The 26,351-nt window shown below is 32.7% G+C and overlaps 1 protein-coding gene across 3 annotated transcripts in view; it reads right to left on the reverse strand.

Moving 5' to 3' along the window:
• Nucleotides 1–26,351, reverse strand: part of CSMD3 (CUB and Sushi multiple domains 3) — a 1,171,099-nt gene that overhangs the window by 904,471 nt on the left and 240,277 nt on the right. For all 3 annotated transcript variants that reach the window (XM_063079089.1, XM_063079088.1, XM_063079087.1), the window contains exon 4: nt 19,792–19,986. In XM_063079089.1, the coding sequence (XP_062935159.1) occupies nt 19,792–19,986 (195 nt within the window). The remainder of the gene's footprint in view (nt 1–19,791; nt 19,987–26,351) is intronic.

A 26,351-nucleotide genomic window follows, 5' to 3' on the forward strand; every position in this document is an offset into this window, starting at 1 on the left:
CCAAGATTCATGACTATTATAGATGAATAATTAAAAGAACAAACAATTATTGCTCTATAGGAGGAAAGACTTGATAATGGGTACTGGGACCATGACAGATGCTTTTTAATATATCGTTAAGCTTCACTTAACAACAGGAATATGTTCTGAGAAATGCGTCATTAGGTGATTTCGTCATAGTGCAAACATCATAGAGTTTACACACCTAGGCTATGTGGTATGGTCATTATATTATTATGGGACCACCATTGTGCATAACAGTACTTTAAAAAGTTCATGGAAGGGGCCGACCCCGTGGCGTACTCGGGAGAGTGCAGTGCTGGGAGCGCAGCACTGCTCCCGCCGCGGGTTTGGATCCTATACAGGAATGGCCGGTGCACTCACTGGCTGAGTGCCGGTCACGAAAAAGACAAAAAAAAAAAAAAAAGTTCATGGAAGGATTCATACTATCTTTTATTTCTATTTTCTTACTTAAGAAGAAAAGTCATATAATTCTGCTTTTTGAAGGTCCATCATTGATCAAAACATCATTATGTGGTACATAACTGCATTTGAAAGGCCTTCATCAGTTATAAGAAAAAATGATGACACTTGGTTTGATGACAAATGGAACACTCTGAATCACTAGGTAGAATGTATAGCAATTTCAGTTCAACATAAGAGAGGGCTTTGATTTAGAGTTGTCTAAACAAGAAAAGACCTGCCATTGAAGACTATGAGTTAACAATCGCTAGAGTGTTCAGAAGTAGTGGGGGTGCGATAGAGCTTACTCATATGTTGATGCTGCTCAGTCAGTGGTTTTCACTCAGATTGAGTGACCACAACCATGTTCTTTTACCTTCTCCTCTGCCCTCTTATTTACAGTTTATGAAAGAAAATGTATATCACTTTTTTTCAAGATGGTTTAGGTTCATAAATACTGAATGAGATGATTGACAAGGTTTCTGTTAAGCTTGTGATGCTATGAGAGGTAGTAAAAGGACCTACCCATTACATTCTAAAATAGACATCAATTTCAATATAAGATAATCTGCATTCCAATAAATGTTAACTATGGTGCAGTAAATTATATGCTTTTCCGCCAATTTATCTGTTTAGTTCTTCTTCATTTTAATCTCTGTGTTATGTAATTTTAAAAATTTCATACAGAATAAAGTTTATGTACATAGATGAGTACATGATTTAATGCTTTTAAGAGGAAAATTACCTATGGAACTAAATAATTGCAAACCAAAGCAGTTTAATAGTGGTGATTATGGACAGGACATTTGAATGTGGCTAATATGAAACCTTGCTTGAGAACATCATGGAAGTTTCAGTCACTGAAATTTGTTAAAGCAAAACAGAGAATATAAAAGTTGGGATTAGAAGACTGAGATATATAGTCAGAAGACCTGAGTCTGCCATGCAGTACTGTCACCTAATATGTGCGTCCTGTGAAAAAAAATCAGTTTTTTGATCTTTGAAATTCATTTTAATTCAATAATTATTGAATGCCTACTATGGGATAAGTCCTGAGCACACAGAACACAATCTCAGGGAGCTTGAAATCTTAAAGTGGGACTGTCTATGTAAATAGATACTTGTATTCAGGACAATAGAAGAATGAATACAATGAACAGAAGTAAATATATTGTGCACTTGCTGCAGAATACAGATTAACGGCACAGGGAGTGGATAAGGGAAAGGAATGCTGAATACAAAATAGGTACTTCACAGCTTTGGTTTAAGGATGCAAAGAGATAAGGCATATGATAATATTGTGTATACTGTATGTTTTTCTCATTTGATGGAAGAATATTTGAACATGCAGTATTTGTTAGAACCTTCTTTTCTATTCCACCACACCTGGCTAGGTTCTGAACCACATCACATGTGAAGTTAAGAACTGTAAATCTTTCTTGTGCCTTAACAATCAGAGCATTTTTCCTCAGATTGCTAGAGTTAAAATAAATATATATTTGTTTTTCTGTGAACAAATAAGTTACTTTGTGGACTGGCAGCAAAGAGAATAATAGAAAATGAACTATGATGAACCACCTTCTAAAATTTTGCCTGAGACTAAACAAAACTGAAATTAAAGTAAGAAAAAAATCTAATAAGTGCCAGTGACGCAACAAGTAAAGAGTGAAAGTTGTTACTGGAGTGGATAAAGAACATTTCTTTTAGTGATAAGGCAGCCAGAAAACATTAAAATTTAATAGCATGTAAAAATTGCCCAAATCAACAACTCTGTTAGGACTTGACCCAGGAATCATTCCTCAGTTTTTCCATCATAAATAGGATGGTAATGCCTATCTAACAGAGCACTTGCAACAGGGGATTTAATGGACCTCCTTCACCAAGCACAGTGCCAACACATATGTAGAAATTCAATAAAGCCCATTTTTTTCTTGGCCTTTTTTTCTTTGTTTTTGTTAAATTAATTATTGTACATATTCATGGTAGTTATACCTATGAAGCAAATGAGGAATGATATAAACAGTAAAAACTATTATTTGAATATACGAAGTGCAAAACATCTAAAGACTTTAATATATCATCTTTTGGGCAAGACCATAGTGCCAAGTACTCAAGAGAAAAAATATAGAAAAAAAGGAAATTGAGGTAGAAGTACAATTCAACAAGAAACTTCTATATATTGTGAATATTTATCTTTTTGAAATTAATTCCACATGGGCAATCCTGAGAATATTACACTTTTGGAAATAAAACAGCTTAGTTAATGGAGATCATGTTGATTCTGACAGTAAATTTGACTCTAAGATATGTGGTAGAAATTTTAGTTCAGATATATTCAGCACATAACTACACACTTAGTGATTAACAACAGGGTTTAGGATTCTCATTTTTCCAAGTGATGGAACATATGTAAGCAATATGAAGTACATTAGAACATGGGTATATGAAGCCTACCAGCTGCTGCACTTTTCTATAATAAGCTCTGAAAGATTCTTTTTTTATTTTTTCTCCTGGAATCAAAGGTTAGAGAATCAGGGTTATGAGAGTGGGCATTCATTTTCTTTCTTTTTTCTTTTGTTTCCTGTGATTAAGTACTTTATGGCTGGCAGCAAGCCAACAATGAACATTTTGAGCTTGGTAGCCTAAATGGGGTTTAGATTAGAAAGAAAAAGCAAAAATTGCTAGGAAAGAAAAATTACTTTATTAACCTTATAAAAATCAAGGTGTATTGATTATCTTTGTATTCAGGTTCCCAGTGTGCCAAATAGAAATATGTTGTAAATCAAATTGGATACAAATGCAGTATTTCTGGTCTGGCTGGTTGACTTACTTGAGCTCACTTGGGCAAACGAGGGTTTGTACTGATAACAGCAAGGTCAAGGGCTCAGATCCCTGTACGGCCAGATGCAAAAAAAAAAAAAAAAAAAAAAAAGCAATATTTCTGCATAATTTATGATCATATTAAGCAACTTAAAGTTTCCTTGTCAAATAGCAGATATGTTTTAATGCTAACATCTTTTTTAAAAAAAATTTCCTTTATTCCATCACCATAATTTGTAATTATGTGTTTAATTATTTACAAATATCTATCTTCTTTACTAGACTGTTCTCTTCCTTATGGTAGGAGCTATGTGTGTTGTTGTTGTTTGCTTTATAACTGTATCCCTAGTGTGTACCATACTAAAAAAATGAATATATTTTCAGAATCTCCTATCTAGTCTTTCTCTTTTTTACTACTGTACTTTCACAATGTTTGAACCTGAAAGAGAATTAGCATATTCTAATAGATCTTAGAAAGAGAATGATGGTCTGTTTGCATGGTATTTAGGTAGTGTAAAGGATCACCTCATACTCATTAGGTTACTATTAAAAAGAAAAAAAAAAACAGAAAATTACAAGTGTTGGTGAAGATGTGAAGAAATCAAAACCCTTTGTACTGCTAGTAGAAATGTAAAATGGTGCAGCCACTGTGGAAAATGGTATGAAAGTTCCTCAGAAAAACAAAAATAGAAGATCAGGGTTTGTTAAGATCAGGATTTCTCAGCTGTCACACAAACTCACTGCATCACACAGAATCTACCTCTGTTATTCTCATTGCCTTGTGCTACTCAAAGGACGACTTGTGCAAGGAGAACTGATTTGACAATGTAGCTCACACTTTTTGCTGCTCTTTGATTAATAAAGTCCTTTGTCTCTGACCCAGGAGTCTCATGTCTTTTTCCAGCTTATATGACACTGTGGCAGGCTGACTTCTAAGCTTTCAAGTAGGACAAAATCTCAAAACCTTCATATTTTTGGACAGTGTCCTATTCTTTTTTTTTTTTTTTTTGATTTCTTCAATGGTAAATAAAAATCTGGGGAATCTCTGTGTGCTAAAATATGGTACAGTTTACTTATGTCCCCAAAATTAACTTTTAAACAGCATTAGGTATTATTAACACTTACAGATTCTTAGATGTATTTTATTTTAAAAATGTACAATAAATACAGCAAACATTGATGAAGGTGAAGAAAACAGTGGTGCATTTCATATGCTTTCTATGTTTGCATTCAGCATTTCAAAAATAGATGCTCAAAATGCAGAGGTAGTTAAAATTTCAGAGGATGTCATGTGTATTATAAGCATAGCTATCTCTGAATACATAACTTCACTAGGCTGAATTTAAATCTAATTTTGTGACAGCTGAAAAAAGTCTACTTCATAGAGAAAAGCAAAGAAATCAAATTTATGCTATTCTCTGAAAAGTTACAATGTGAAATAAAGCATTGTTCTGAATTTTAAACCATAATGTTTCTACATCAGGTGAGGTTCCTGGGAAAACGCAATTCTTTAGAACATATTTATAAATCACTTTTCATCATGAAGAATTTTGAAATCAATTCCAAATATAAGTAGTTGGAAAAGGGGGCATGGTATTTCATACACAAAGTATTTGGTCACGAACATCTAGCGCTGAAAAAAATATATATTACTATCACCACTAAGTGTGCTGAAAATTATGATTGAATAAGTCAGCTTTGTACTAAACCTAGAAGATTCTGACACTTTCATACAAAAAGAAAAAAAAGAAAAAGAAAAAGCACTCAGCAGTTGTCATCAGGGAGAAAGGCTGGTATCACTGATTCTGCAGTGAGCGCAGACAATTAACTCTGTCAAAGCTCATAGTTTCCAAAGTCAAGTAACCATGTTTCATTCTGAGACCAATTTGAAACAGGTAGTGATATTTTCTTTTATTCTTTCAAAGACCAAAGAACTCTTCCCTGGATATAAATGCAAACCTAATCTTAAAGGTCTTTATAACCATCCACTTTGGGAACAACATATAAAGTATTATACTATGAACAGATAAAAGATCAGAATACATTTTGGTTAATGTGTGTGTGTGTGTGTGTGTGTGTGTGTGTGTGTGTGTGTGTGTGTGTGTGTGTGTGTGTGTAGATGTAGATATGGATGTATATGTATGAAATTTTAAATGAGCACATGATAAAAAAAACATGATATAAAAATATTTCTTATATATGGAGTAATAATTTTGTCACAACATTTAGGAGAAAAAAATAATGGCGAAAAATAAAGATGGTATCAAATGATCTTTAATGTTAGAAAGATTTTCTAAAGAGTTTTTCCCACATTACTCAAGTATATTTGGTATCCCTTAGTTTTTAAGGCAATATTGATGGTTCTTCTTAGTTAAGAAAAGGAGATGCCCTCATTAGGAATTCCAGACATAACATCTGTTCCTTAAATCCACGTGGTAATGAATGTTTGTAAATATTCTGGTTCTTCTTCTGTACTTATGGTAGGCTTGTGCTTGTCTACCATTTTTGAAGTAATTATAGTTATGTGATTTGTTTTGGCCAATGAAATATAAATGGATATGCCTTGTGACATTTTCTAATCAAAATTTTAAAAAGCAATGCCTGCTTATCATTTGTAGTTTTGGGGTGTGTGTGTGTATATATATATATTTAATTAGGTATATATATTTAATTATTTTCTTCCATGGCAGTTATGGGAAATGCCCTGATATAGGGCCTCTATAATCCTGAGCTCCCCAGTAACTAGGGTAAGCAGAGCCTATTCACCCGACAGGGTTAGATAAGTAGACTGAGCAAGAAATAAACCTTATTTAATGAAACTATTGAGATTGCAGGGCTATTTGCTATCACCATATGACCTCACATATTCTAACTGATAAGTCATTATTAGTCCATTTTTAGGTAAAGTGAAAAGACTTTCAAGATTTCTTAATGCTTCTCAAGCCTTGACTTTTCCGCCTAACTGAGGTTGCTCTATTTCAAACATCTCCATAGAAATTCATTGTAATATCTCTCTTGTGCTGAATTTTCCATGAGAGTGGAAGGAGTTAACCTAAATTTAATTAAGAAAAATCAATGAAATAGACTGAAGTTAGCATTAAATGATTAAACTCTTCTTCAACAATAATTTGACAAAATAATAGAAAAAACACCTTAAAGTCACTTGATTAACTCTGTGGGATACAAATCGATTGCATTATTGTTTGAATGATAAAAAGCAATGCAAGTGGCCACTGCTTATTACTCCTGCTAGCAGCGAAGTCAGAGTATACTCTTCCTTGTGTATATAGAAGGAAAACTTCACCTCCTATAAGCTAATCAAAACACTGGTGTTCAGGAAAAGCAACACACATGAAAAGCATAATTGCATGTGACAGAGTGGATGCATGATGGTAATTGACTGTAGGTGAGAGTTATATCTTACTTTTTCCGAAAACACAAATAGTAGAAATTCAATTGTTTGTGTGTGTATTTTTATATAATTTTGTAACAAGTTATAAAGTGGAATAATTTGGAAAGTTGCCATTTATATTATAAAAAATTAAGAAATAACTTTACCAAACTTTTCTTCTGCAGTCATCCAGAAAAGGCTCAGCAAAGTTATTTAACATTATCATCAATAATGAATTTCTTAATATGCAAGGATTATCAACACACATTAGGTAATTTCCACTGATCCAGCTGGAAAAGTGAGAATGATGTTAACATATTTTTAAATGTTGTATTCAATACACATTAACGGTTAAGGTATTCAAGATATTCAATCATATTTCATACTTTCAGTCATTTTTCATACATTCTCTTTTCTACTTTTACTCTCTTCCTTTTTCATGTTCAATTTTTAAAATTTTTAACCTTTGCCTTATATGTGAATTATATGTTTAATAATAGTTTAAACTAGGAAGAATCCTAAGTTTTGAGAGTTGGTAGAAAAATGTCATTATTTAAAATAAACTAACTTTTCTGTAACAGTGCAGGTCCACAAAATATAAATAAAAATGAAACATTACACATACTATTTACATTGTTAATCTAAAGTTAAATTTAGTTAAATTTTAGAAAAATTCATACAGACAAATCATTCCCCAAGACTGGTTCCTTTTCCTTTGGGATTATTCAGTACTGCTAAGGTAGGAAGTCATAAATCTGTCTTTACTCAATAATCTATTCCCACATGCCATATAACAGTCTTTGTTCTCTGACCACTGTTTAGAAATACTTTCCTTTATCTTTAAAGAAGTTATCTGAAATATGATACAGGAACCATATACTATGCTCAAGGGATGAATGTTGAATCAAAAGAGAACATGCACTTAAGACGCTAAAACTTATGGGGAAGGTTTAGAGAGTTCCAGAAGGAATGAAAAATGTTTTTTCTGCTACATTGTTTCAGGTCTACTTCAACATGTTTCCAAATTTTTACTTGTTACTAAGGTAGATACCAACAACCACTCAATTTTTTCCTTGCTAATGGGAATTTCGGTCTATCCTCTGAGCATCCTCAGTTGTCCTAGGAGATGAATCTTGATTGTCAACATCAGTGATGGTGGATTCAGTCCCCACTGACGAGTGATTGATATTGTCTTGCTTCAATGAATTCAGAGTATTATGCATAGAAAAAAAATACCATTACCAGAAATTTACAAAGTTGTAGAATCTTACAAAGATGTTTTGGTTTATTAGGTTTTAATTCCAATTTCAGTGTGAACTTTGGTAGATTTTTAAACCTCTCTTAGCCTTAGTTTTGATACTCCTAAGGAGGAAGTTCATAATACCTAACTGATGAGTGTTTATAAAGGTAAAATGAGGCAATTCCTATGTAATGCTTTAAACTATGCGTAGAACATGGACTTAATAAATATGAGCTGTGTTGTTATTATTGCTGAGATAGCAAATAGAAATTTCCCCCAACTATCTTCCACTTCTGTTCAAATTTATGTGTGTGTGTGTGCACACGCATAACTGGAAGACACAAACCTCCCAACTACTGAAGTTGGTCTCTCCATTATGATGGATACGTTTACCTGAACAGTATTTGCCATGTTGTCAAAAAAACGTAGTTATCATCTTAAAAATTTCAAAAATACTTAATGATTTACAACTGCCTAGAGGGTAAGTTTCAAACTCTTTAGTATGGACTTCAAAGATCTCCAAAAGATGATTGCAACCAACCTTTTCAGTTGAAATGGTCACCTCTTGTCCCTATATTCATCTCTACCAACCAAAGTCAACTCACTTTAAGTTTCCTCAAGTAAGGTGTTATTTTATCACAACTATAAATATTTACATGACTCCATACATTATATATGACTAAGTACATTTGTTTTCTAACCCAAGAAAGTGCTTTTTCTTTTTTCATCCATGGAAACATCTTGAAAGGTTGAGAATGTGTTTGATGAAAAGAGAAGAAACAGGAAAAGATTATTATTAATAAATGTTGAATTGAATAAAGTGGAGGAACAGGACAGTGGCTCAAGGGAGTATGTTGTTATAACATTAAGAATTTTGGCGTGGTTGGTTAGATTTTATTTAAGGGAAATGTTAAGCATTTTTATATAGGCTACAATTTATGAAAAAAATGTGGAAAGAGAAAGCTTAATAATCAAGACAGTGGGAAAGGAAAAGTATACAGTGGTTAAGAATATGGTACTGGTGCAAATTGCTTTAATCAAATCCTAGATCTGCTTTTTATTAGCATGTGACCTTGAGAAATTTTCTTAACCTCGCTGTGCCTCAGTTTCCCTCTATAATGGGTATCCAGATACTATTCACTCTATAGCATGTGTATAAAAATTAAATGGATTATTTCATGTAGAGTATTTCAAAACTGTCTCTGGCCCAAAGAAAGTGCTCATTAAATGATAGGAATAAAAAAGGTGGGAGGCAATAAAATATATAAGTATAAGTTATTCCCTAAGTCTCCAGCAAGATTAATCTCCTTTTCACCAAGACAACTTTTTCAACTGCCTCTGATCTTTCACAACATTTTATATGTACTTTCTTGGAGTATGGAGTTTTAGACTTTATTAGTATAGGATCATTCATGTATGCCTCTCATAAGTCATAAGATCCTTAAAATCAGCAGTAGCTATGTAACTCTTCTCCATCATTGTCAACCAACAGATATTTGTTAAGAGAAAATAAGCATAAATTCAAATATATTATCTCTCTTTTAATGTGAAAATCTGTTGCTATAATTTTCACATTTATTACTAGCATTTCAGCCATCAATATCTGTATTTTGAATAATACTTAGGAATAGAGCAATAAAATGCCCAATATTTTTATTAAAGTATACTACTTTTTAATGTGGTAATTTTCTATATATAAAATTGTATTGATAATAACTTCATCTCCATCATTTAGAATCATTTTCTTAATTATATATACAAAGATTCAGCAGCAGTCATTTTAGAAAGAGTTATGAGACGGGCCGGCCCCGTGGCTCACTCGGGAGAGTGTGGTGCTGGTAGCACCAAGGACGCAGGTTCGGATCCCATATAGGGAAGGCCGGTGTGCTCACTGGCTGAGCGTGGTGCCGAGGATTGCGATCCCCTTACAGATCAAAAAAAAGAAAAAAAAAAGAGTTATGAGAAATGTAATCGTCTAACAGTTTCAGAAAAGCTGAAAATTAATGTGCAAGGGATATTGTATTGATAGCTAGAAAGTAGTTACAGATTTGTCATCTATATTTATATTGAATTTTCTGTATAAAATGTGGAAATATTAATAAACTATTTTGGAAATTAATTGAGCATCCAATTAATAATAAAATGTAAAATAAAATTAAGGTGATATTAATGCAGAAACATTATGCTTTTGGTTTGTTTTTCAGATGCTTAATTTGCAGGCCAAATTCCAGATTTACAAACTAACAAAGAGATTCCAATTTTGAAAATATGCAAAAATTGGGTCAGAACTAAATCTAGACAGTTTTGTTGTACATCTCTCATACTTGGACAGTGACAGAGACATTGTGATTTGATTATACCTGTTCTATAAACACAATCCTTGATCTTTTAAATATCAAGGCCTCATTTGTATATCAGTATAAAGATAAAAGATGTGATGTAGCCCTTGGAAGCTCATTCCCTTAGTTCACATTCCTAATATTATAAAGGCTGTAGATCATTAAATTATACTGTGCCTTCTTATGATGTATTGCAAAATAAATTTCTGGTTTTCTTCAGTAAGTTTTGTTTTACATCACAATTTTTTTTCCACTTTGTGAGACTGTGAAATAATCATGTCTTTCAGATTTGCTTAGGTTTTCAGATGAATAAAAGCCAAATTTAATGTTGATTCTAATAAAGATATTAAAATCCAGAACTTGACTTTTGTATATTAACTTTGCTCTTGGTTTCATCCTACTCCTGATATTTTCTCTTAATATAATTCTCCTTAGTTGCACTTAAATTATGTTGCTTTGCTGTGTGTATGATGGTTTTATGCTGCACCAACCACTTTTTAAAGTTAGCTATAAAATAAATATTAATATATAATAAGTGACCTTAATATTTTAACTTAGGTTTGAATACTGTGGTAATTTCAACAAATATAAGAAACAGTAAATGAAAAGAAAATTGCCTTGGTCAAAAACACGAAAAATTAGTGCATTAAAAACAAAAACAAAAACTATAGAAAAAGTAATTTCTATTTTTGCCTCAAGATTTAAAATATTTAGAGCCAGTTTTATATTTATAACTATAAAGTAAAAAGAAAACTAGTTATGTTATTTTGAGTTAGATGTGCAATTGGGCAAATCCTAAGAAAGAGACCATAGAAAGGTTCTGATTTAGAGAATATTGAGCAATAGACCAAAAAGTAGAGTTTTCAAAGGCATCCAAGTTTCAGGATTTAGATTTTGTCCTCTCTCGTTAATTGTACAGAAGAAACTTCATTATTGAATGGTTCAAACACAAACATTCTTTACACAACTTCCTAAGTTAGTAGGCTGACAATAAAACTGCACGGCAAGAGAAAGTGCACAAGACCAAAAATGTACAAAATGTCCTTCCTGAGTGACTCCTATAAAAATTATTATTACTGTGCTTTCTTAGCATGAAACACCAAACACTTTTTACCTGGAGTTAGTCCACTAAAATATGAGGGTTCTTTAAAAAGTTCATGGGAAAATTTTTCTTGTCTTTTAATTTTATTTTTCCAAGAACTTATTGAAGTGCCCTCATGTGTTTCATGTGGCATTACTCAATGTCTTTCGTGGCTACTATTCTCTTTCTTCCATTCATTTATCCTAAATTATTTGCCTCCTCTTCAGAGTAGTGGCTTTGCAAAGAGCAACCGCACACCAGATGGTCATTGCTGTGGTTCACTGAGTTTATATCCTAGCAGGAAGTTAGATGATTGCTTTTCAAGGTTCATATCATTCATTGAACAGTCTATTTCACCACAGGGGCTTTTAAAGCTGTCAATATACTTTTGGCTAAACGTGCTCCATCATTTTGTAAATCATAGGACTGTATAATTATATGAATGCTTTGTGGATGATAAGATAATACAATTTTTCTTTCTTTCTACATGTGAAATGTTTATTTGTGTTAGAAATGAGTATTGCCTTAATGTTTATAAAATTCTGTTTTTATTTTTGGAACTACATTACTAAACTTTTGATTGTAGTTTTTTTCAAAAATATAAACTTTCCCTAAACAAACTGGATACCGCACTTAGAAAATTTATCTTTATTTCTTATTCATCAAAACAAATAAACAAAAAGCTCCAAATAAACAAAAACCTCCATAGAAGCATATGGCTTGAAGTTACACAGAATTGGCCAAAACAATTAAGACTTGGTTTCCTCAAAAAGAGACTGATTTTTTTTCTTTGATTTTAAAAAATATACATTGTCAGCATTTTGTAGAAATTGCACAGAAAGAGAAAAAAGTGAAAATTACTCCATTAAGGAAAAACTACTCCTCCAAATTAGCAATACATTATCATAACTTACAAAACTAAGAAATACACGGATTTAATGACTATCTCTTTATTGCCAAAGAAAATGGATTAGTTTAAAATAAGACCGATGGATGAAAGAACAATAAACTTGAACAATCCAGTAAACCAACCAAAATGTTTGTTATTATATACATTATGGACAAGGAAAGTAAATAACTTCCTAAATAGAAGAAGACAGCTCACAAATGCAGAATGGGGAAATAACGTGTGAGTTGAATGTTAAAGATAAGGCTGACTGCTGCATGAGTGGCTCACAGGGAGATTATATGGTAAAAATAGGAGGCTCTGATTTGGTTTTATGATCATAAGAAAACACAGAAGACCAGCCCATATTGCTTACACGAGAATACCACTCTATCTTTTTGCATGAAATCAAAGTACACACATTTGGGCAATAACCCAGATTACCGATTAGATCATCTTTCAAATACAAAGGTCCCATATTCAATAGAATGTTAGTTTCATGAGGCCTGGAGCTGTTTCATCCATTCTTATACTTAGCAGTGTGGCTTGTGCACAGTGAGTTCTTAATAAACTTGTACATGAGTTTTAATATTGAATATGATTCAAATTTGATAACTTCCAGAAATGGATAACTCAGAAATTCTATGTTACCCTTGGGAAACATTTTCACCAGTGATGCGTATTACTTGCTGATTCCAACCTAATTCATTAGGCTAATGTGAGGCTTAAAGTTCCCCTTAATCACTACAACTCAGAAAAATTAATCCCACTGCCCATATGGTCCTAGAACCTAGCTATATCCAATCTCTGGTACTATCAGTTTTAAAGTACCCCATGTCTCAATGCTACTGTCGCATGCAAAAATACAGACACATCTTAGTGTATTTGTCTTGTTTTGGTAATGACAATGATGGAAATAATGTTCAACTTGTTAAATACTATGGATTAGGTATTTTATATACATTAACTAACATAATCCTTATCTTAATACTATAAATCAGGTAGGACTGTCCCCATTTTATTCATACAGATAAGGAAAACTGAGGTTGAAAAGTTAAATATCTAGATTAAGGTTCTATATAGTCTCTGTAGCAGAGGTATGAAGCAAACCAAGGCTTTTATGAGTCCAGAATCCATTCTTTCCAGAGTTCTTTACTGTCTTATTTTTTAAAATATTCTCCATTATATCAGAGCACCAGGCACATATAAAGCTATCAATAGATATTTTAAAATATGCTAAACACATATAAAACACAATAAGTGAATGCTATTACTTCTACATGATTTTAAAAAATACTTTGTATATACATGAAGCACTTTCTGTGGGAGTACTTTAAAAAGTTCATGGAAAGATTTGTTTTTTTCTTTTAGTTCTATTTTTCCTTAAACTTTTTGAAGTATTCTCATATATGATAAGTGTGTATATATATATATATATATATATATATATATATATATATATATGTATATATGTATATATTTATCTACAGTTCAAAAATTATCTCAGTTAATCTAATCTCTCTCATCTTCACAATATTCTGAGATAAGTAAAAATACTTAAGTTTTGACATAAGGAGCAACAAACTCAGGTAATACATGGCAGGAAGATAAATCAACTCATGCCCTTAAAGAAATCATGTGTCCTTTGCTCCTTCATGCTGGATAATACCAGAACAATCTAATCAAGACATTGCCATCATTTTATCACAGAAAGGTAACTTGGCAGAACAAGATTAAGGTACATGACAGGGCGATTGCGTGTTGGCCTGATTGTTTATTGAATAGCCCGCATTTTCCAGGGAGTGATGAAGAAGCAGCAAGTGAACTGTGACCTTGTAAATTTTTCCTTGTGGCCTGACATCACTGGGATTTAGCTGGCAGGCTTTGAGGAGATAATATAACCCCATTATCAAATGATTCATGCTTAACTTGCTTGTTCCTTAAAAGGCATGCACAAAATGTTTTCTATATTAATATCAAATACAACTGTCCACTTTGAGAGACTAGATCCCTTTATTTGAAATGACAGGGCTAATGAAAGCAAAATGTGCTCAAATAATTTTGCTCAGATAATAATGGCAAGTGCTAAAACATTTTCTGAGATAATATTTAAAATAAAATGTTTGAAAATAAACCAAATTAAATCATCAATATGCCAATCTTCAAGAAGAATTTTCAATGCATGGCTCATGACATTTTAATACTCAGCAGTGCATTTGAGTTCCTTTTTTCTTTGGCATAAAGAGTGTAGCATTCTATGATTCAGGGAATTACATATCACCTTCTCTTTGGGAGTGTATTTGAGGAAAAAGTAAAAGGCAGTTTACAAGGTTTTCTTTATCAATTTTTTTTTTTAAATAAGTGTAGATTTTAGCTACAAAAAAATGTTTAAAAGTAATGTTACAGTGAATAGACAAAACTGAACTTTGTTTTGATCTAGAACTTAAAACCTCACAATAGAATATATTTTCATTTTTCTAATTTGCTATTTATTATTATGTTTAAGCTTAATAAAGTATTTTGTACTTCTCTTCATTCTAAATTATTTTTACTTTAGTTTTATCTATTATTAATGTATATATTTCTGAACATCACATCTCAACATTTATGCGTGTACAATCAAGACATATTATACATAAAGTAAATAACATTTTTTGTTTTCTAATGCCTTTTTGATATGGTTTCCAGATACTGCACATGGGGCACACAAGCACAGTATACATCCTTCCATTAGCTCAGTCTACTTCTTTTGAGGTCTTTTGTTATAATTTGCATATAGAAATTATCTAGCTAAAATTTTTCTCTTCTTTCCCCTTCTCCAACTATTGTCTTTTATTATTCAGCCCAATTCCATGTTTTGTACTACACTTCGATCCAGAACTATTGATCAAAGTTTCTAGCAGGAGAATAATATTATATTATAACAAAGCACATTGATGTTCTTTTTTTATTAGTCATTTTCTCTACCACATTTTAATGGAAGGTGGTCTTACTATCAAGAATAAAACTTGGAAAGCCCTTTTCACTTCCCATTGCTAATTTAGCTAATTGAAATTTATTTAGCTTTGTCAGAGGCAACAGTTCCCTCATTAGCCCTTTTGCTTTTTTGTACTGCAAAACATTTGTTTTAGTCACACGGCACCAATTGACTATGACATCTACATCACTGATATCCAAGCCTTCTCCCAAAAGGATCTCTCCCATCAAATAAAAATAAACTCCACCACCATTTTACAGAATCACATCCCTTCATTGACCACTGCTTTCCCTGAACCCTCATATGAATTCCAAGATCAAGTTTTGGCTATAAACATACTCAAATCATGAAAGCAACATAACACCTTTTTAAAACTTCCCCTAGTTAATCCAAAATTCATAATTCCTAATACAACCTTACATTTTCTATGACTACCTCCCTAAATCTTAATATATTAATTCTTCCATCAAATTGCTTGATTTTGTGTGTGTGTCTGTCTGTGTGAACCCAGGTTTAGGTTTACATATAACACTGTAACTTATGTGTCTCTTTTATACATGCTTTTATTAGTTTGCCCTAAAGTGCATACTTCAAAGCAACATTCTAAATATAGAATATGGTTATGAATTTTAGAATGTTTAATCTAGGAATAGCATATCCATTTCACCTTGTCTGTCAAGTTTTCTTAATTATTAAGGAGTGTTGTGAGCACTGGGTTAAGAAGGAGTCTGAGGCCACATCAAAGTTCAGTGGGAATAAATGTCATAGAAATGCCAGTCATGGGGGGGTGGGGGTGGGGGCAGAAAAGGCATGGGCTCCAGGTATTTTCATTCTAGACTTAGAGCCTAGGAATTAGGCTTTACTTATTATAGGATATTACTTAGCCCAGCAGCAGTCAGTTAGTTGTCTTTTACAAATACTAGCAGATGGTGTTGATAAAATTTATCCTGCCTGTAAACAAACACAAAAGCCCTTGCATCATACACTCTAGGCTGATGTGGCATTCATTTTTTCTTAATTAAACTATCATTGTGAGGAAGCATCAAAAGAACCCACTAAAAGCAAAGGTTTCATCAAGGAGAGACTCTCCGTAAACTCCAGGGGAAGCAATAAGGAGATCATTACAGAGTCATCAGCCCCCTGCAAAGTTATAAATTAAAGAATCAGTATGCTATCAAGTGGCATGGACTTAGTAATCTACTATCTTTTCTTTAGAACTGAATGACAACCACACACATTACAAATACACTAATCCTCTATTCTTTAAGTTTTAATAAAAAATTGGTTAGCAGGAGATAAATTGCACCTTAGAAAATTAGATCATGTGCTCCATGAAGTATGACTTAGACTCTACACTTAGCCAGTGAATATTAGTAACACATGAGAACTACTTTAGAGGCTAAAAAGGAAAATTTGCACTTTCTACATGAATTATTGCCTCACTCAAAATATTCTTGCTCTATATAGTTTGTATTTTTAGCAATCCTCTATGAGCTCTTCTCTTAAAGTGCTGTCCCTAGCTGAACCTATTTCCACTCAATGGAAGACATTAATACTTTCCTTATCAAGGTACCTAGCACACTCTACAGATTCTGCTATTACAGCAATTACAACACAATATTCTAATTACTTGATTACATTATGATCTGCCCCACTGGACCACAGAATTTTAAAGGCACGAATTGTGTCTTAATGAATCTTTTAATACTCTGCACCTGAAACAGTGCTTTGCACAGGGTAAGCCCTTAATAATTACATTTGAATGAGTAAATTTATTCATTAGTATTATTGCCGAGGAGAAAGGGTGAGCGTGGCAGGCTGAAGTTAAGCAGGCAGCATTTCCAAAAACAGTGGGTGCAATTTTTATCATAGATGGAAAATTATGGAAGTTAGAATGAAAGTCGAAGGAAATAAGCTTGCAGAGACCTGGCAATAAGGAGTAGGAAGTAAGGTAAACACTCTGGCAACAGAGTTTAACTTTAAGACCAACAAAATGGCAACAGCAACAAAACTACAGAAGTGTTGGTTTTAGGGTTAGACTTGGAGAGAAGAATACTTGATGTTATCCATTTCAAATTCCTCTTCCTTTAATGTAAATGCTTTCTTTAGTGAGGAAATAGTAACAGGTACTGAGGAAAAGTGGGATGACAGAGCTCACATATGAGGGCACACCAAAAAGTTCATGGAAAAATAGAATTTAAAACACAATACAAATCTTTCCATGAACTTTTTGAAGTACCTTTGAAAATAATAACAGTATGTACCTGACACTTTATGCCTGCTGTTATGCTAACTCCATGTAAAATAAATTGTGATTTTAGTATTTCTGCCTGTCTCTTCATCCCACCATTGCTAAAGAAATAGTTTCTAAAATAACACAATTTTTGCTCAAAGGCTGTAGTCAATAAGGAACAGAATCAGTATTTATAATAAGGTCATTTTAACTCCAAAGTCCATTATCTGAACTAAGATAGAGGAGAAGGCCCCACAATGGAGATTCATGTTTTGGTAGAGTCGCAAATGCTCCATTGAAACTTTTTCAAAATCCTTTTAAATATCTTAAGTTCTTTTAAACAACTTGGTTTTAAGTATTTTAAAAAGTCTTTTTGATTCAGGGGATTGTACAGTTTTTGTTTTTTTTTTAAATGACTATATGTATGTCTTTTGGCTGATTTACATGTAATGCTCCATTTCCCCCTATTATAATAAAATATTTTTAAGGAAAGATACAAATTATGTTGGTGAAATGTGGAAGTGGTAAGAAGCTCAGACTTTGGAATCAGACAAAATGGTCCAAATCTGGCCTTTCTACCAGACCCCATTTACTCTTGGGAGACATTTCTCCATGGAACTCTTAGGTTTCTGCACATCTTATGAGCAGAGGTTCCAACTGTCATTCTGTTCTTTATAGCAGACTATTTATTCAAAGATATTTGTACAGAAAATAGCCTAGGAGGATACGAATAGTAAAGGACACGAGATTGAGGGACAAGTTTGCTTACAGCCTTGGGAGGCAGAGATAGTGGCTCCTCTAGAGCAAAGAGCACAGGCATGTGTACTACCATTACGAAGGATTCAGGTTTCTGAGCTCATGGTTCATCTCCTATGCTACTCCTTAATATGGGCGCAGGTATCTCACATGCTTCTTGTCATTCTGCGAGAAGTGGGGCTTAGGAAACTGTCATAAATCCTGATACTCTGGCTGCTGATACCATTATGAGTAATAAACTATCCTTCATTTCTGACCAAGAGTCTTGTGTGTTTTATCACCATCCATGAAACAGAGGCAGAGAAACTTGTTAACTTTCAAGTAGAGTAAAATCTCAGACTCTTCATAATTCTTGATGTTTGCTAGCTGAGTAATATTGGACTAGTTTTGAATATCTAAGCTTTAGATTCCTATTCTTGTGAAATTTAAAATTGATAATGATTATAAATTTCTTAGCACATTTTTAGCATTTGAATAAATAACAGCTAATAGCAGTGGCCCTGCAATTGCAGCAGCAGCAGCAGCAGCAGTGATAATATCAGTAGTAGCAGAAGCACCAACAGCAAAAAGACCTAACACTGAAAGAATGCCAGTATATGGTAGTTATTTTCCTAAGTGGCAGGTATAGGCTATCTTATTTAATCCACACAAAAAATAAAACAGGTGGGCTTTTGTTTCTGTTTTCTCTCATTGGTTAGATTAGATAAATGAGATCAAATTGTTGAACTGATTTGCATGAAATAACTCCCATGGTAACTGACGAAACTGAACAAGAAGCTAGTTGTGTCTGATTTCCAGAGGTTTCTACTTCATGCATTTGCAGCCACATGTTTGGGAGAAAGCTACAAAGCAATTCAGATGGGCAGTTGGACATTCCCACATCTCATTCATATGGGAAATACAGAAACATATGTAAAAAAATAAATGAGATACAACTCAGTTACTCTTTGTTTTTTTAGGAAAGAAAGACCAGAAAGAAAACAATGTGGTCTGCAGAATATCCATGGGCAAAATTCACCCATGTTTGTAGCTAATGCTGAGCATGTTGTATTTGCCAGTCTCTATACTTCGAACCTTTGTCCACATTAGAATATTATTGTATTTTTCTCATAATACAAATAATCTTTATGATATCAATAATAAACTCTACTGCATTATTAATTTTACAGATTCCCATGCTGTCCTCTACCAGAAATCTTTGTTTCATAAATCCAGTCAACAGTTCTCAAAGAAAGCAAAACAATAACTTTGACAACCTAATTAAATTTCTAAGCATCATAAACTACATGTTTTTTCTAATATAGATATGAAAGCATATACATACACAATGTATGCGTGAATATGTATATAAAATAGAGATGTATTTCAGTATGTCGTTTTACAAATAATGTTGTCTTAGCAAGTATTTAGTATTTTTCTATACTTGCCATGGTGTGTGTATATATATACACTCTTCAGATTCTGTAGAAGCAGCAGAACCAAACGTTTTTCAAGTATACTGGCTGATTACAACTCTTATTTTTAAAATGTTTTCGTTGTGTCAAACAAATATTCAATCAGTATAAAATAAACATTTCTGGGGTTTTTTTGTTTGCTTGTTTTTTACCTCTACAGATAGGAACAGGAAAATCCCATGAAGCTGTATTAACTGAATTGGCTATGCAGGTGAGTTGAGGATGGCCATCAAGGATATATCCAGTTACACAGCTATAGCGGATCTTGTCACCAACGTCGAACCTTGTACCATATAATATACCTTTGGGTGGAACTCCTGGGTTTCCACAAGAGCTACTCTGCAATTCTAAAGAAGAGAAGATAAAAAGAGTTTTTAGTTATCTTAATACATGCTTTATTGCTTTACATTTATAAAATTTTATATAGATATACAAATCCTTTTTCCTTTAGAGAAGAGTCACAATTTTAAAAGGAAATGTCTTCTATTTCAATATATGTAACAGTGAAGCAGCAAAAGGGAATTAGATTTTCCTGTGTAGGTATTATGTATCATTCTTTGTGCTAGAAAATTTTAGATATTTTATATTATTTAGTCCTTGTAGCAAGCTTTGAAATAAGTATCACTCATATTTTACAGCTAACTAAAACTGAGTTTAATACCACTTATGTGGCTTCTTCAAAGTTACATGCTAAGAACATAACAATAAGCAAATCCTTTCTCATTAATACTATCCCGAGTACTTTAATGGCTCTACTTAACCCTAAACCATGATGATTCATCTAGAAAAAATACACATATTGGGTGGAAACCTTTTTTTCACTTAAACGAGAAAAATATAGTGTAGTAAAAAATGAACATGTTTTTGAAATTAGAGAAATTGGGCTAAATATTCCAGCTCTATTATTTGTTTACCCTTGAATGTGTAATCAGAATTATAATAATAAGTGCAACAGTTGTGATCAATAAACAAAATATGTATAAAATGCTTGATCCATGAGAATATTTTACCTATTACCTCAAAAATATATAAAAATAGCAGAACTTACAGAATCATGAGATTAGGGAGAAATTATTTTTCCTTATCCTGTTGTCGATATTTTCTATTATACTACTGTTATATTGCTTTTATAATATAAATAATAATCAATATAACACAAACAGTGATCAATTAATAGGGTAAAAGATATTCCAGTTATTCCAGTTTGAGTAAAGTATGTAGTTTAGTTAATAGTTTCACACAAATTTTAATTTCCTAGCTTTGACAGTTGTACTGTAGTTACATAAGTAGTTAATATTAAGGGAAGCTAATTAGGAGAATATGGGAACTCCATTGTTTCTGCATTATAAAAACTTAAAAACAACATTGCAGTGCAAAAATTAAATATCTCCCCATTCTGCCTTCACATTCATCCCTTTTGTGCAGTTAGTAAGTTCCACGAAATCTCATTATGTTAAAGCAAATAATTATAAACCGATTTAATATTGAAAATACCAATGCTAATGTACAGTAAAAATATTAAAATACAAAATGGTTCATAAGATGCTGCTACAACTTCACAAAAACAATGGGCACTTATGCATAAGAATTGTATGCAGAGGTGAAATTATCTTTGTATTTATAATGAGCTTATAGGAATTTGGGGATTGTTTTTTAAACTTACATTAATTTCGCTGTTTTAACTTTCCAGTGCTAGTAAAAGAGAAAAATCACTGAATAATTTCAAATAGGTCAGTTTAATTGATGAAAAAGGTATTAAGGACAGGATATCCATAGGATATGTTATATATTAGAGATAAAATAATTACTTTAGTTGTTTTAGGTTTCTCAAACCTAGAAAAGTGAAGAACTTGACTAATATTTAGTAAATATAAATGGTTTCTGTAAATTGCAGGCAATTTCCTTAATAATACATGATAAACTAATATTTGTAAAATAGTTAAAATGTCAGCAACCAAGGTTAATTATTTCTAACATTTCACTTTACTATTTCTTTAAGACAAATGCAGTATATTCATTTTTGGTAAAACTTAAAATGAATTTATTGTCTGTGAATTTTGAGTATTTTTTTAAAAAGCTTTGAATTGAACAACAGTTTATTTTGAAATACTTAATTTTTTGGAAAATTCACTTGATTAATGGATGAAATGTTTGCTACAAGAGATGATGAGGTTAATAAGTTTTGATAAAATGAATAAAAATTCATTTCCCCGAATATAATAACAAAAGGAAATTTTTTTAATGAAGCTACCACTGTTGGCCTTAGAATCAATCCACTTCTTTCTCTTCCACCCTCTAGAAAATAATTAAGGTCAGGACTTCAATTATCATAAAGTTATATATCTAGGAGAAAAGTAATTTCCAGATTATTTCACAGGAAGTGGTTTGGTAGGGGAAGGAAAGAAAAGAGAAAAGAAAGCTCTAAATAGTTGTAATGCTCAAATTTAGTTTTGATTTAAATGAACAAATAAACATTACTCAGAACAAAGTACTTAAAGCAAAAATGGAAAACATAGCAAGTGAAGCAGTCAATGGAAAATAGTGAATGAAATGTTAACAGCCTACCTAATCTCCTGCATTGTGGCTGAATTATTTCTAAACTCACAGAGTGATAAAAATTTAGATTTTTTCAGAATAAACTCAAAGATTATAATTCCAACACATGTGTGGTCCTCATCTTTAGGAAATTTCTAGTGTTGCTTGCCCTTGTTTATTGCCTTCATAAATAAGAACATCAACCCATAATCCTCTGTAGACTGGATAACTCATGAAGACATTTAAGATGTTTCACATTCAGATTTAATAGACCTTGATTCTATACCATTGTTCATGGACTCTATTTTTTGTCCTCTCCCAACCCTTTAATTTGGGACTTCTCTAAGTTATCTATGTCCATTTTAAGAGGCAGAGTCAAAAAGGATGTATTATTAACTAAAGAGTTGTAACCCACCATCACAAAATGCTATATTCTGAGTGAACTTCCACTTCTTAGTCTTGAATTTTTTAAAAAAATAAGGGGTGCTGCATATTTAAACTTTTGATTTCAATTAACTTTTAATTGGTAAAAGAGTTTTAGAAATAGCTAAGTTACACTAATTTTTAGACATTATTTCTACAAGCCATTAAGAGTTTGAATTTTAGCAGAAAATGAAATATCTGACCACATTCAGTACAGCAAAATATAAAGTAATCATTAATATGTGGTAAAGTATGTATACTAAATAGTGATTTTGTTTATGATTATAAAATCATTGATTATAAATCAATGATTATAAAATCATTCTTAAAGAAAACAGAAATTTTGCCTTGTGGCACCAGTACTGGGGCTCAGTCTAAGTCTTGGTGGGAAGCACACACAGTCCAGCAGCCACCGGGGTGAGCTGAGACCTGCACAGCACCAGGGGCTCAGTCTACAGCCACAGAAGCTAGAACAGGAGCCAAGGAGGTGATACCAACACACCTTCTGTCACCACAAGCACAGTGCACTACAACAGTAGCAGTCAGGGCCACTCTACAGGCAACTTGCCACTCACTTGACTACATTGATATAAGAGTCACCAGTAGAGCCTGCAAGTAGAGGAGGAAGTCTTTATCCTCATAGCCAACCCCAGAGTAATAGAAGCAGCAAGTCCTCTACCAGGTGACCAAACATCAATGAAAAAACACTAGAACTACAAACAAACAAGAAGATATGACACCACCAAAGGAATACAGTAATGCTCAAATTCCAGCCCCCATAGAACAGGGTATCCTTGAAATGTCTGAAAAAGAATTCCGAGCAATGTTCTTAAAAAAGCTTGAAGAAATAAAAAAGAATATTTAATTAGAAAACACAGGGGAACAAGAAAAAATATCCAGAATATGAAGGAGGAAATTTGCAAAGAGATTAATACCTTAAAAAAGAATGTAGCAGAACTCCTAGAAATGAAAGATTCACTGACTGAAATAAAGAACACAACAGAGAGCTTAAGCAGCAGGCTAGAGCAAGCAGAAGAAAGAATTTCAGATCTCAAAGATGGTCTTTTCGAAATACCCCAGGCAGACAAAAAAAGGAAAAAAGAATTAAAAATAATGAGAAAAATCTAAGAGAGACAACACACAACCTCAAGCACTCTAACATCTGAATTGTGGGTATTCCAGTTGGGGAGGAGAAAGGAAAATGTATTGAAAACATATTCTAGGAAATAATTACAGAAAATTTCCCAGGGGTAGAGAGAGATGCAGACCTTCAGTACCAGGAAGCTCAAAAATCCCCAATCAGATTCAATCCAAAAAGACCCTCTCCAAGACACATTATAGTCAAATTTGCAAAGCTCAAAGACAAAGAGAGAACTCTAAAAAAAGCAAGAGAAAAGCATTAAGTCACCTATAAGGCAACCCCTAGCAGACTAATAGCAGACTTCTCAACTGAAACCCTACAGGTCAGAAAAAAAAGTGGAATGATATATTCAGAACACTAAAAGAAAAAAATTGTCAGCCAAGAATTTTTTACCCAGCAAGGCTCTCCTTCAGAAATGAAGGAGAAATAGTGTATTTCTCAGACAAAAAAAAATTGTGGGAATTTACCCACAATTTTCATGACTAGTCCTGCAAGAAACTTTCAAGGAAGTCCTTCATCTGGAATCTGAATAATGAATGTCACTACAATGGGTACACACAAAAGAGCAAACCCTACTGTTAAAACAAAAATGCCAGTGAGAAAGAACAAGAAGCTAAATCATGCAACCTCAAATATCCAACTAACATTGAAGAAGAGAAACAAAAGGGGAAGTAAGAATCGAAAGATATTTAAAACATCTAAACTAAAAGCAATTAAATGACAGGAATTAAACATCTGTCAATTACCTCTCTAAATGTGAATGGATTAAACTCCCCATTCAAAAGGCACAAATTGCTGATTGGATTAAAAAGCTAGACCCAAGTATATGCTGTCTTCAAGAGACCCATCTCACATATAGAGACACACACAGACTAAAAGTGAAGGGATGGAAAAAGATATACCATGGAAATGGAAACCAAAAATGAACAGGAGTAGCTATTCTTATATCAGATAAAATAGACTTTAAACCAAAAAACATAAAAAGGGAAAAAGAAGGCCACTATATAATGATAAAAGGTTCAATCCAGCTAGAAGACGTAACAATCATAAATATATATGCACCCAGTCCTGGAGCACCCAGATGTATAAAGCAAACACTCTTAGACCTAAAGAAAGAAATAGACCCTAATACATTAATAGTGGGTGACCTGAACATCCCTCTCTCAGTATGGGACAGATCTTCCAGGCAACAAATCATCAAAGAGACACAACTGGACCTGGCAGATATACATAGAACATTTTACCCAACAACTAAAGAATATACTTTCTTCCCAAAAGCTCATGGAACATTCTCCAGGATAGACCACACATTAGGTCACAAATCTAGCCTCAGCAAATTTTTAAAAAATTAAAATCATTCCAAGTATCTTTCCAGACCCAAATGGGCTAAAACTGGAAATTAAAAATAAGCAAAACTCTGGAACCTATACAAATACATGGAAACTAAATAATAGGCTCCTGAATGACCTATGGTTCCAAGAAGAAATTAAACAGGAAATCAAAAAATTTCTAGAAACTAATGAAAATAAAGATATATCATACCAAACCCTGTGGGATACTGCAAAAGCAGTATTAAGAGGCAGATCTATTGCAATAAATGCTTATGTCAAAAATGGAAAGACTTCAAATAAACAACCTAACACTATACCTCAAATAACTTGAAAAATAACAACAATCCAAACCTAAAGTTAGTAGACAGAAAGAAATAATGAAGATCAGAGCAGAATTAAATGAAATAGAGACCAAAAAAAAAAAAAAAGAGAGAGAGAGAGAGAGAGAGAAGATAAATAAAATAGACAAACCATTAGCTAGGTTAATTAAAAAAAAAAAAAAAAAAAAAAAAGAAGAGAGAAGACCCAAACAACAAAAGTCAGAAATGAAAAGGGAGACATTACAAAAGATACCACAGAAATACAAAGAATCATTAGAGACTATTGTGAACAACTATATGACAACAAATATGAAAATCTGGAAGATATGGATAAGTTTCTAGACACATACAAACTCCCAAGACTGAACCAAGAAGATATAGAAAACCTGAACTGACCAATAACAAGCAAGGAGATTGAAGCAGAAATTAGCAATCTTCCAACAAAGAAAAGTCTGGGTCTGGGTGGCTTTACAGCTGAATTCTGTTAAATTTTAAAGAGAAGTTAATGCAAATTCTCCACAAACTATTCCAAAAAATTGAAATAGAAGCTACTTTCCCAAACTCATTATATGAAGCCAACATTACTCTGATACCAAAACCAGATAAAGACACAACAAAAAAAGGAAATTACAGGCCAATATCCTCCATGAACATAGATGCAAAAATCCTCAACAAAACATTAACAAGCAGAATACAGCAACACATTTAAAAAATTCCACATTATGATCACGTGGGATTTATCCTAGGGATGCAAAGATGGTTCAACATATGAAAGTCAATAAATATGATACATCACATCAGCAAACTCAAGGACAAAAATCGTATGATTGTCTTAATAGATGCTGAAAAAGCATTTGACAAAATTCATCATCCCTTCATTATAAAGACTCTCAACAAATTTGTTATAGAAGGAAAATATCTCAACACAATAAAAGCCATTTATGACAGGCACACTGCCAGTA

The sequence above is a fragment of the Cynocephalus volans genome, chromosome 15 (assembly GCF_027409185.1).
Source record: "Cynocephalus volans isolate mCynVol1 chromosome 15, mCynVol1.pri, whole genome shotgun sequence".
In the NCBI taxonomy this organism is placed as follows: Eukaryota; Metazoa; Chordata; class Mammalia; order Dermoptera; family Cynocephalidae; genus Cynocephalus; species Cynocephalus volans.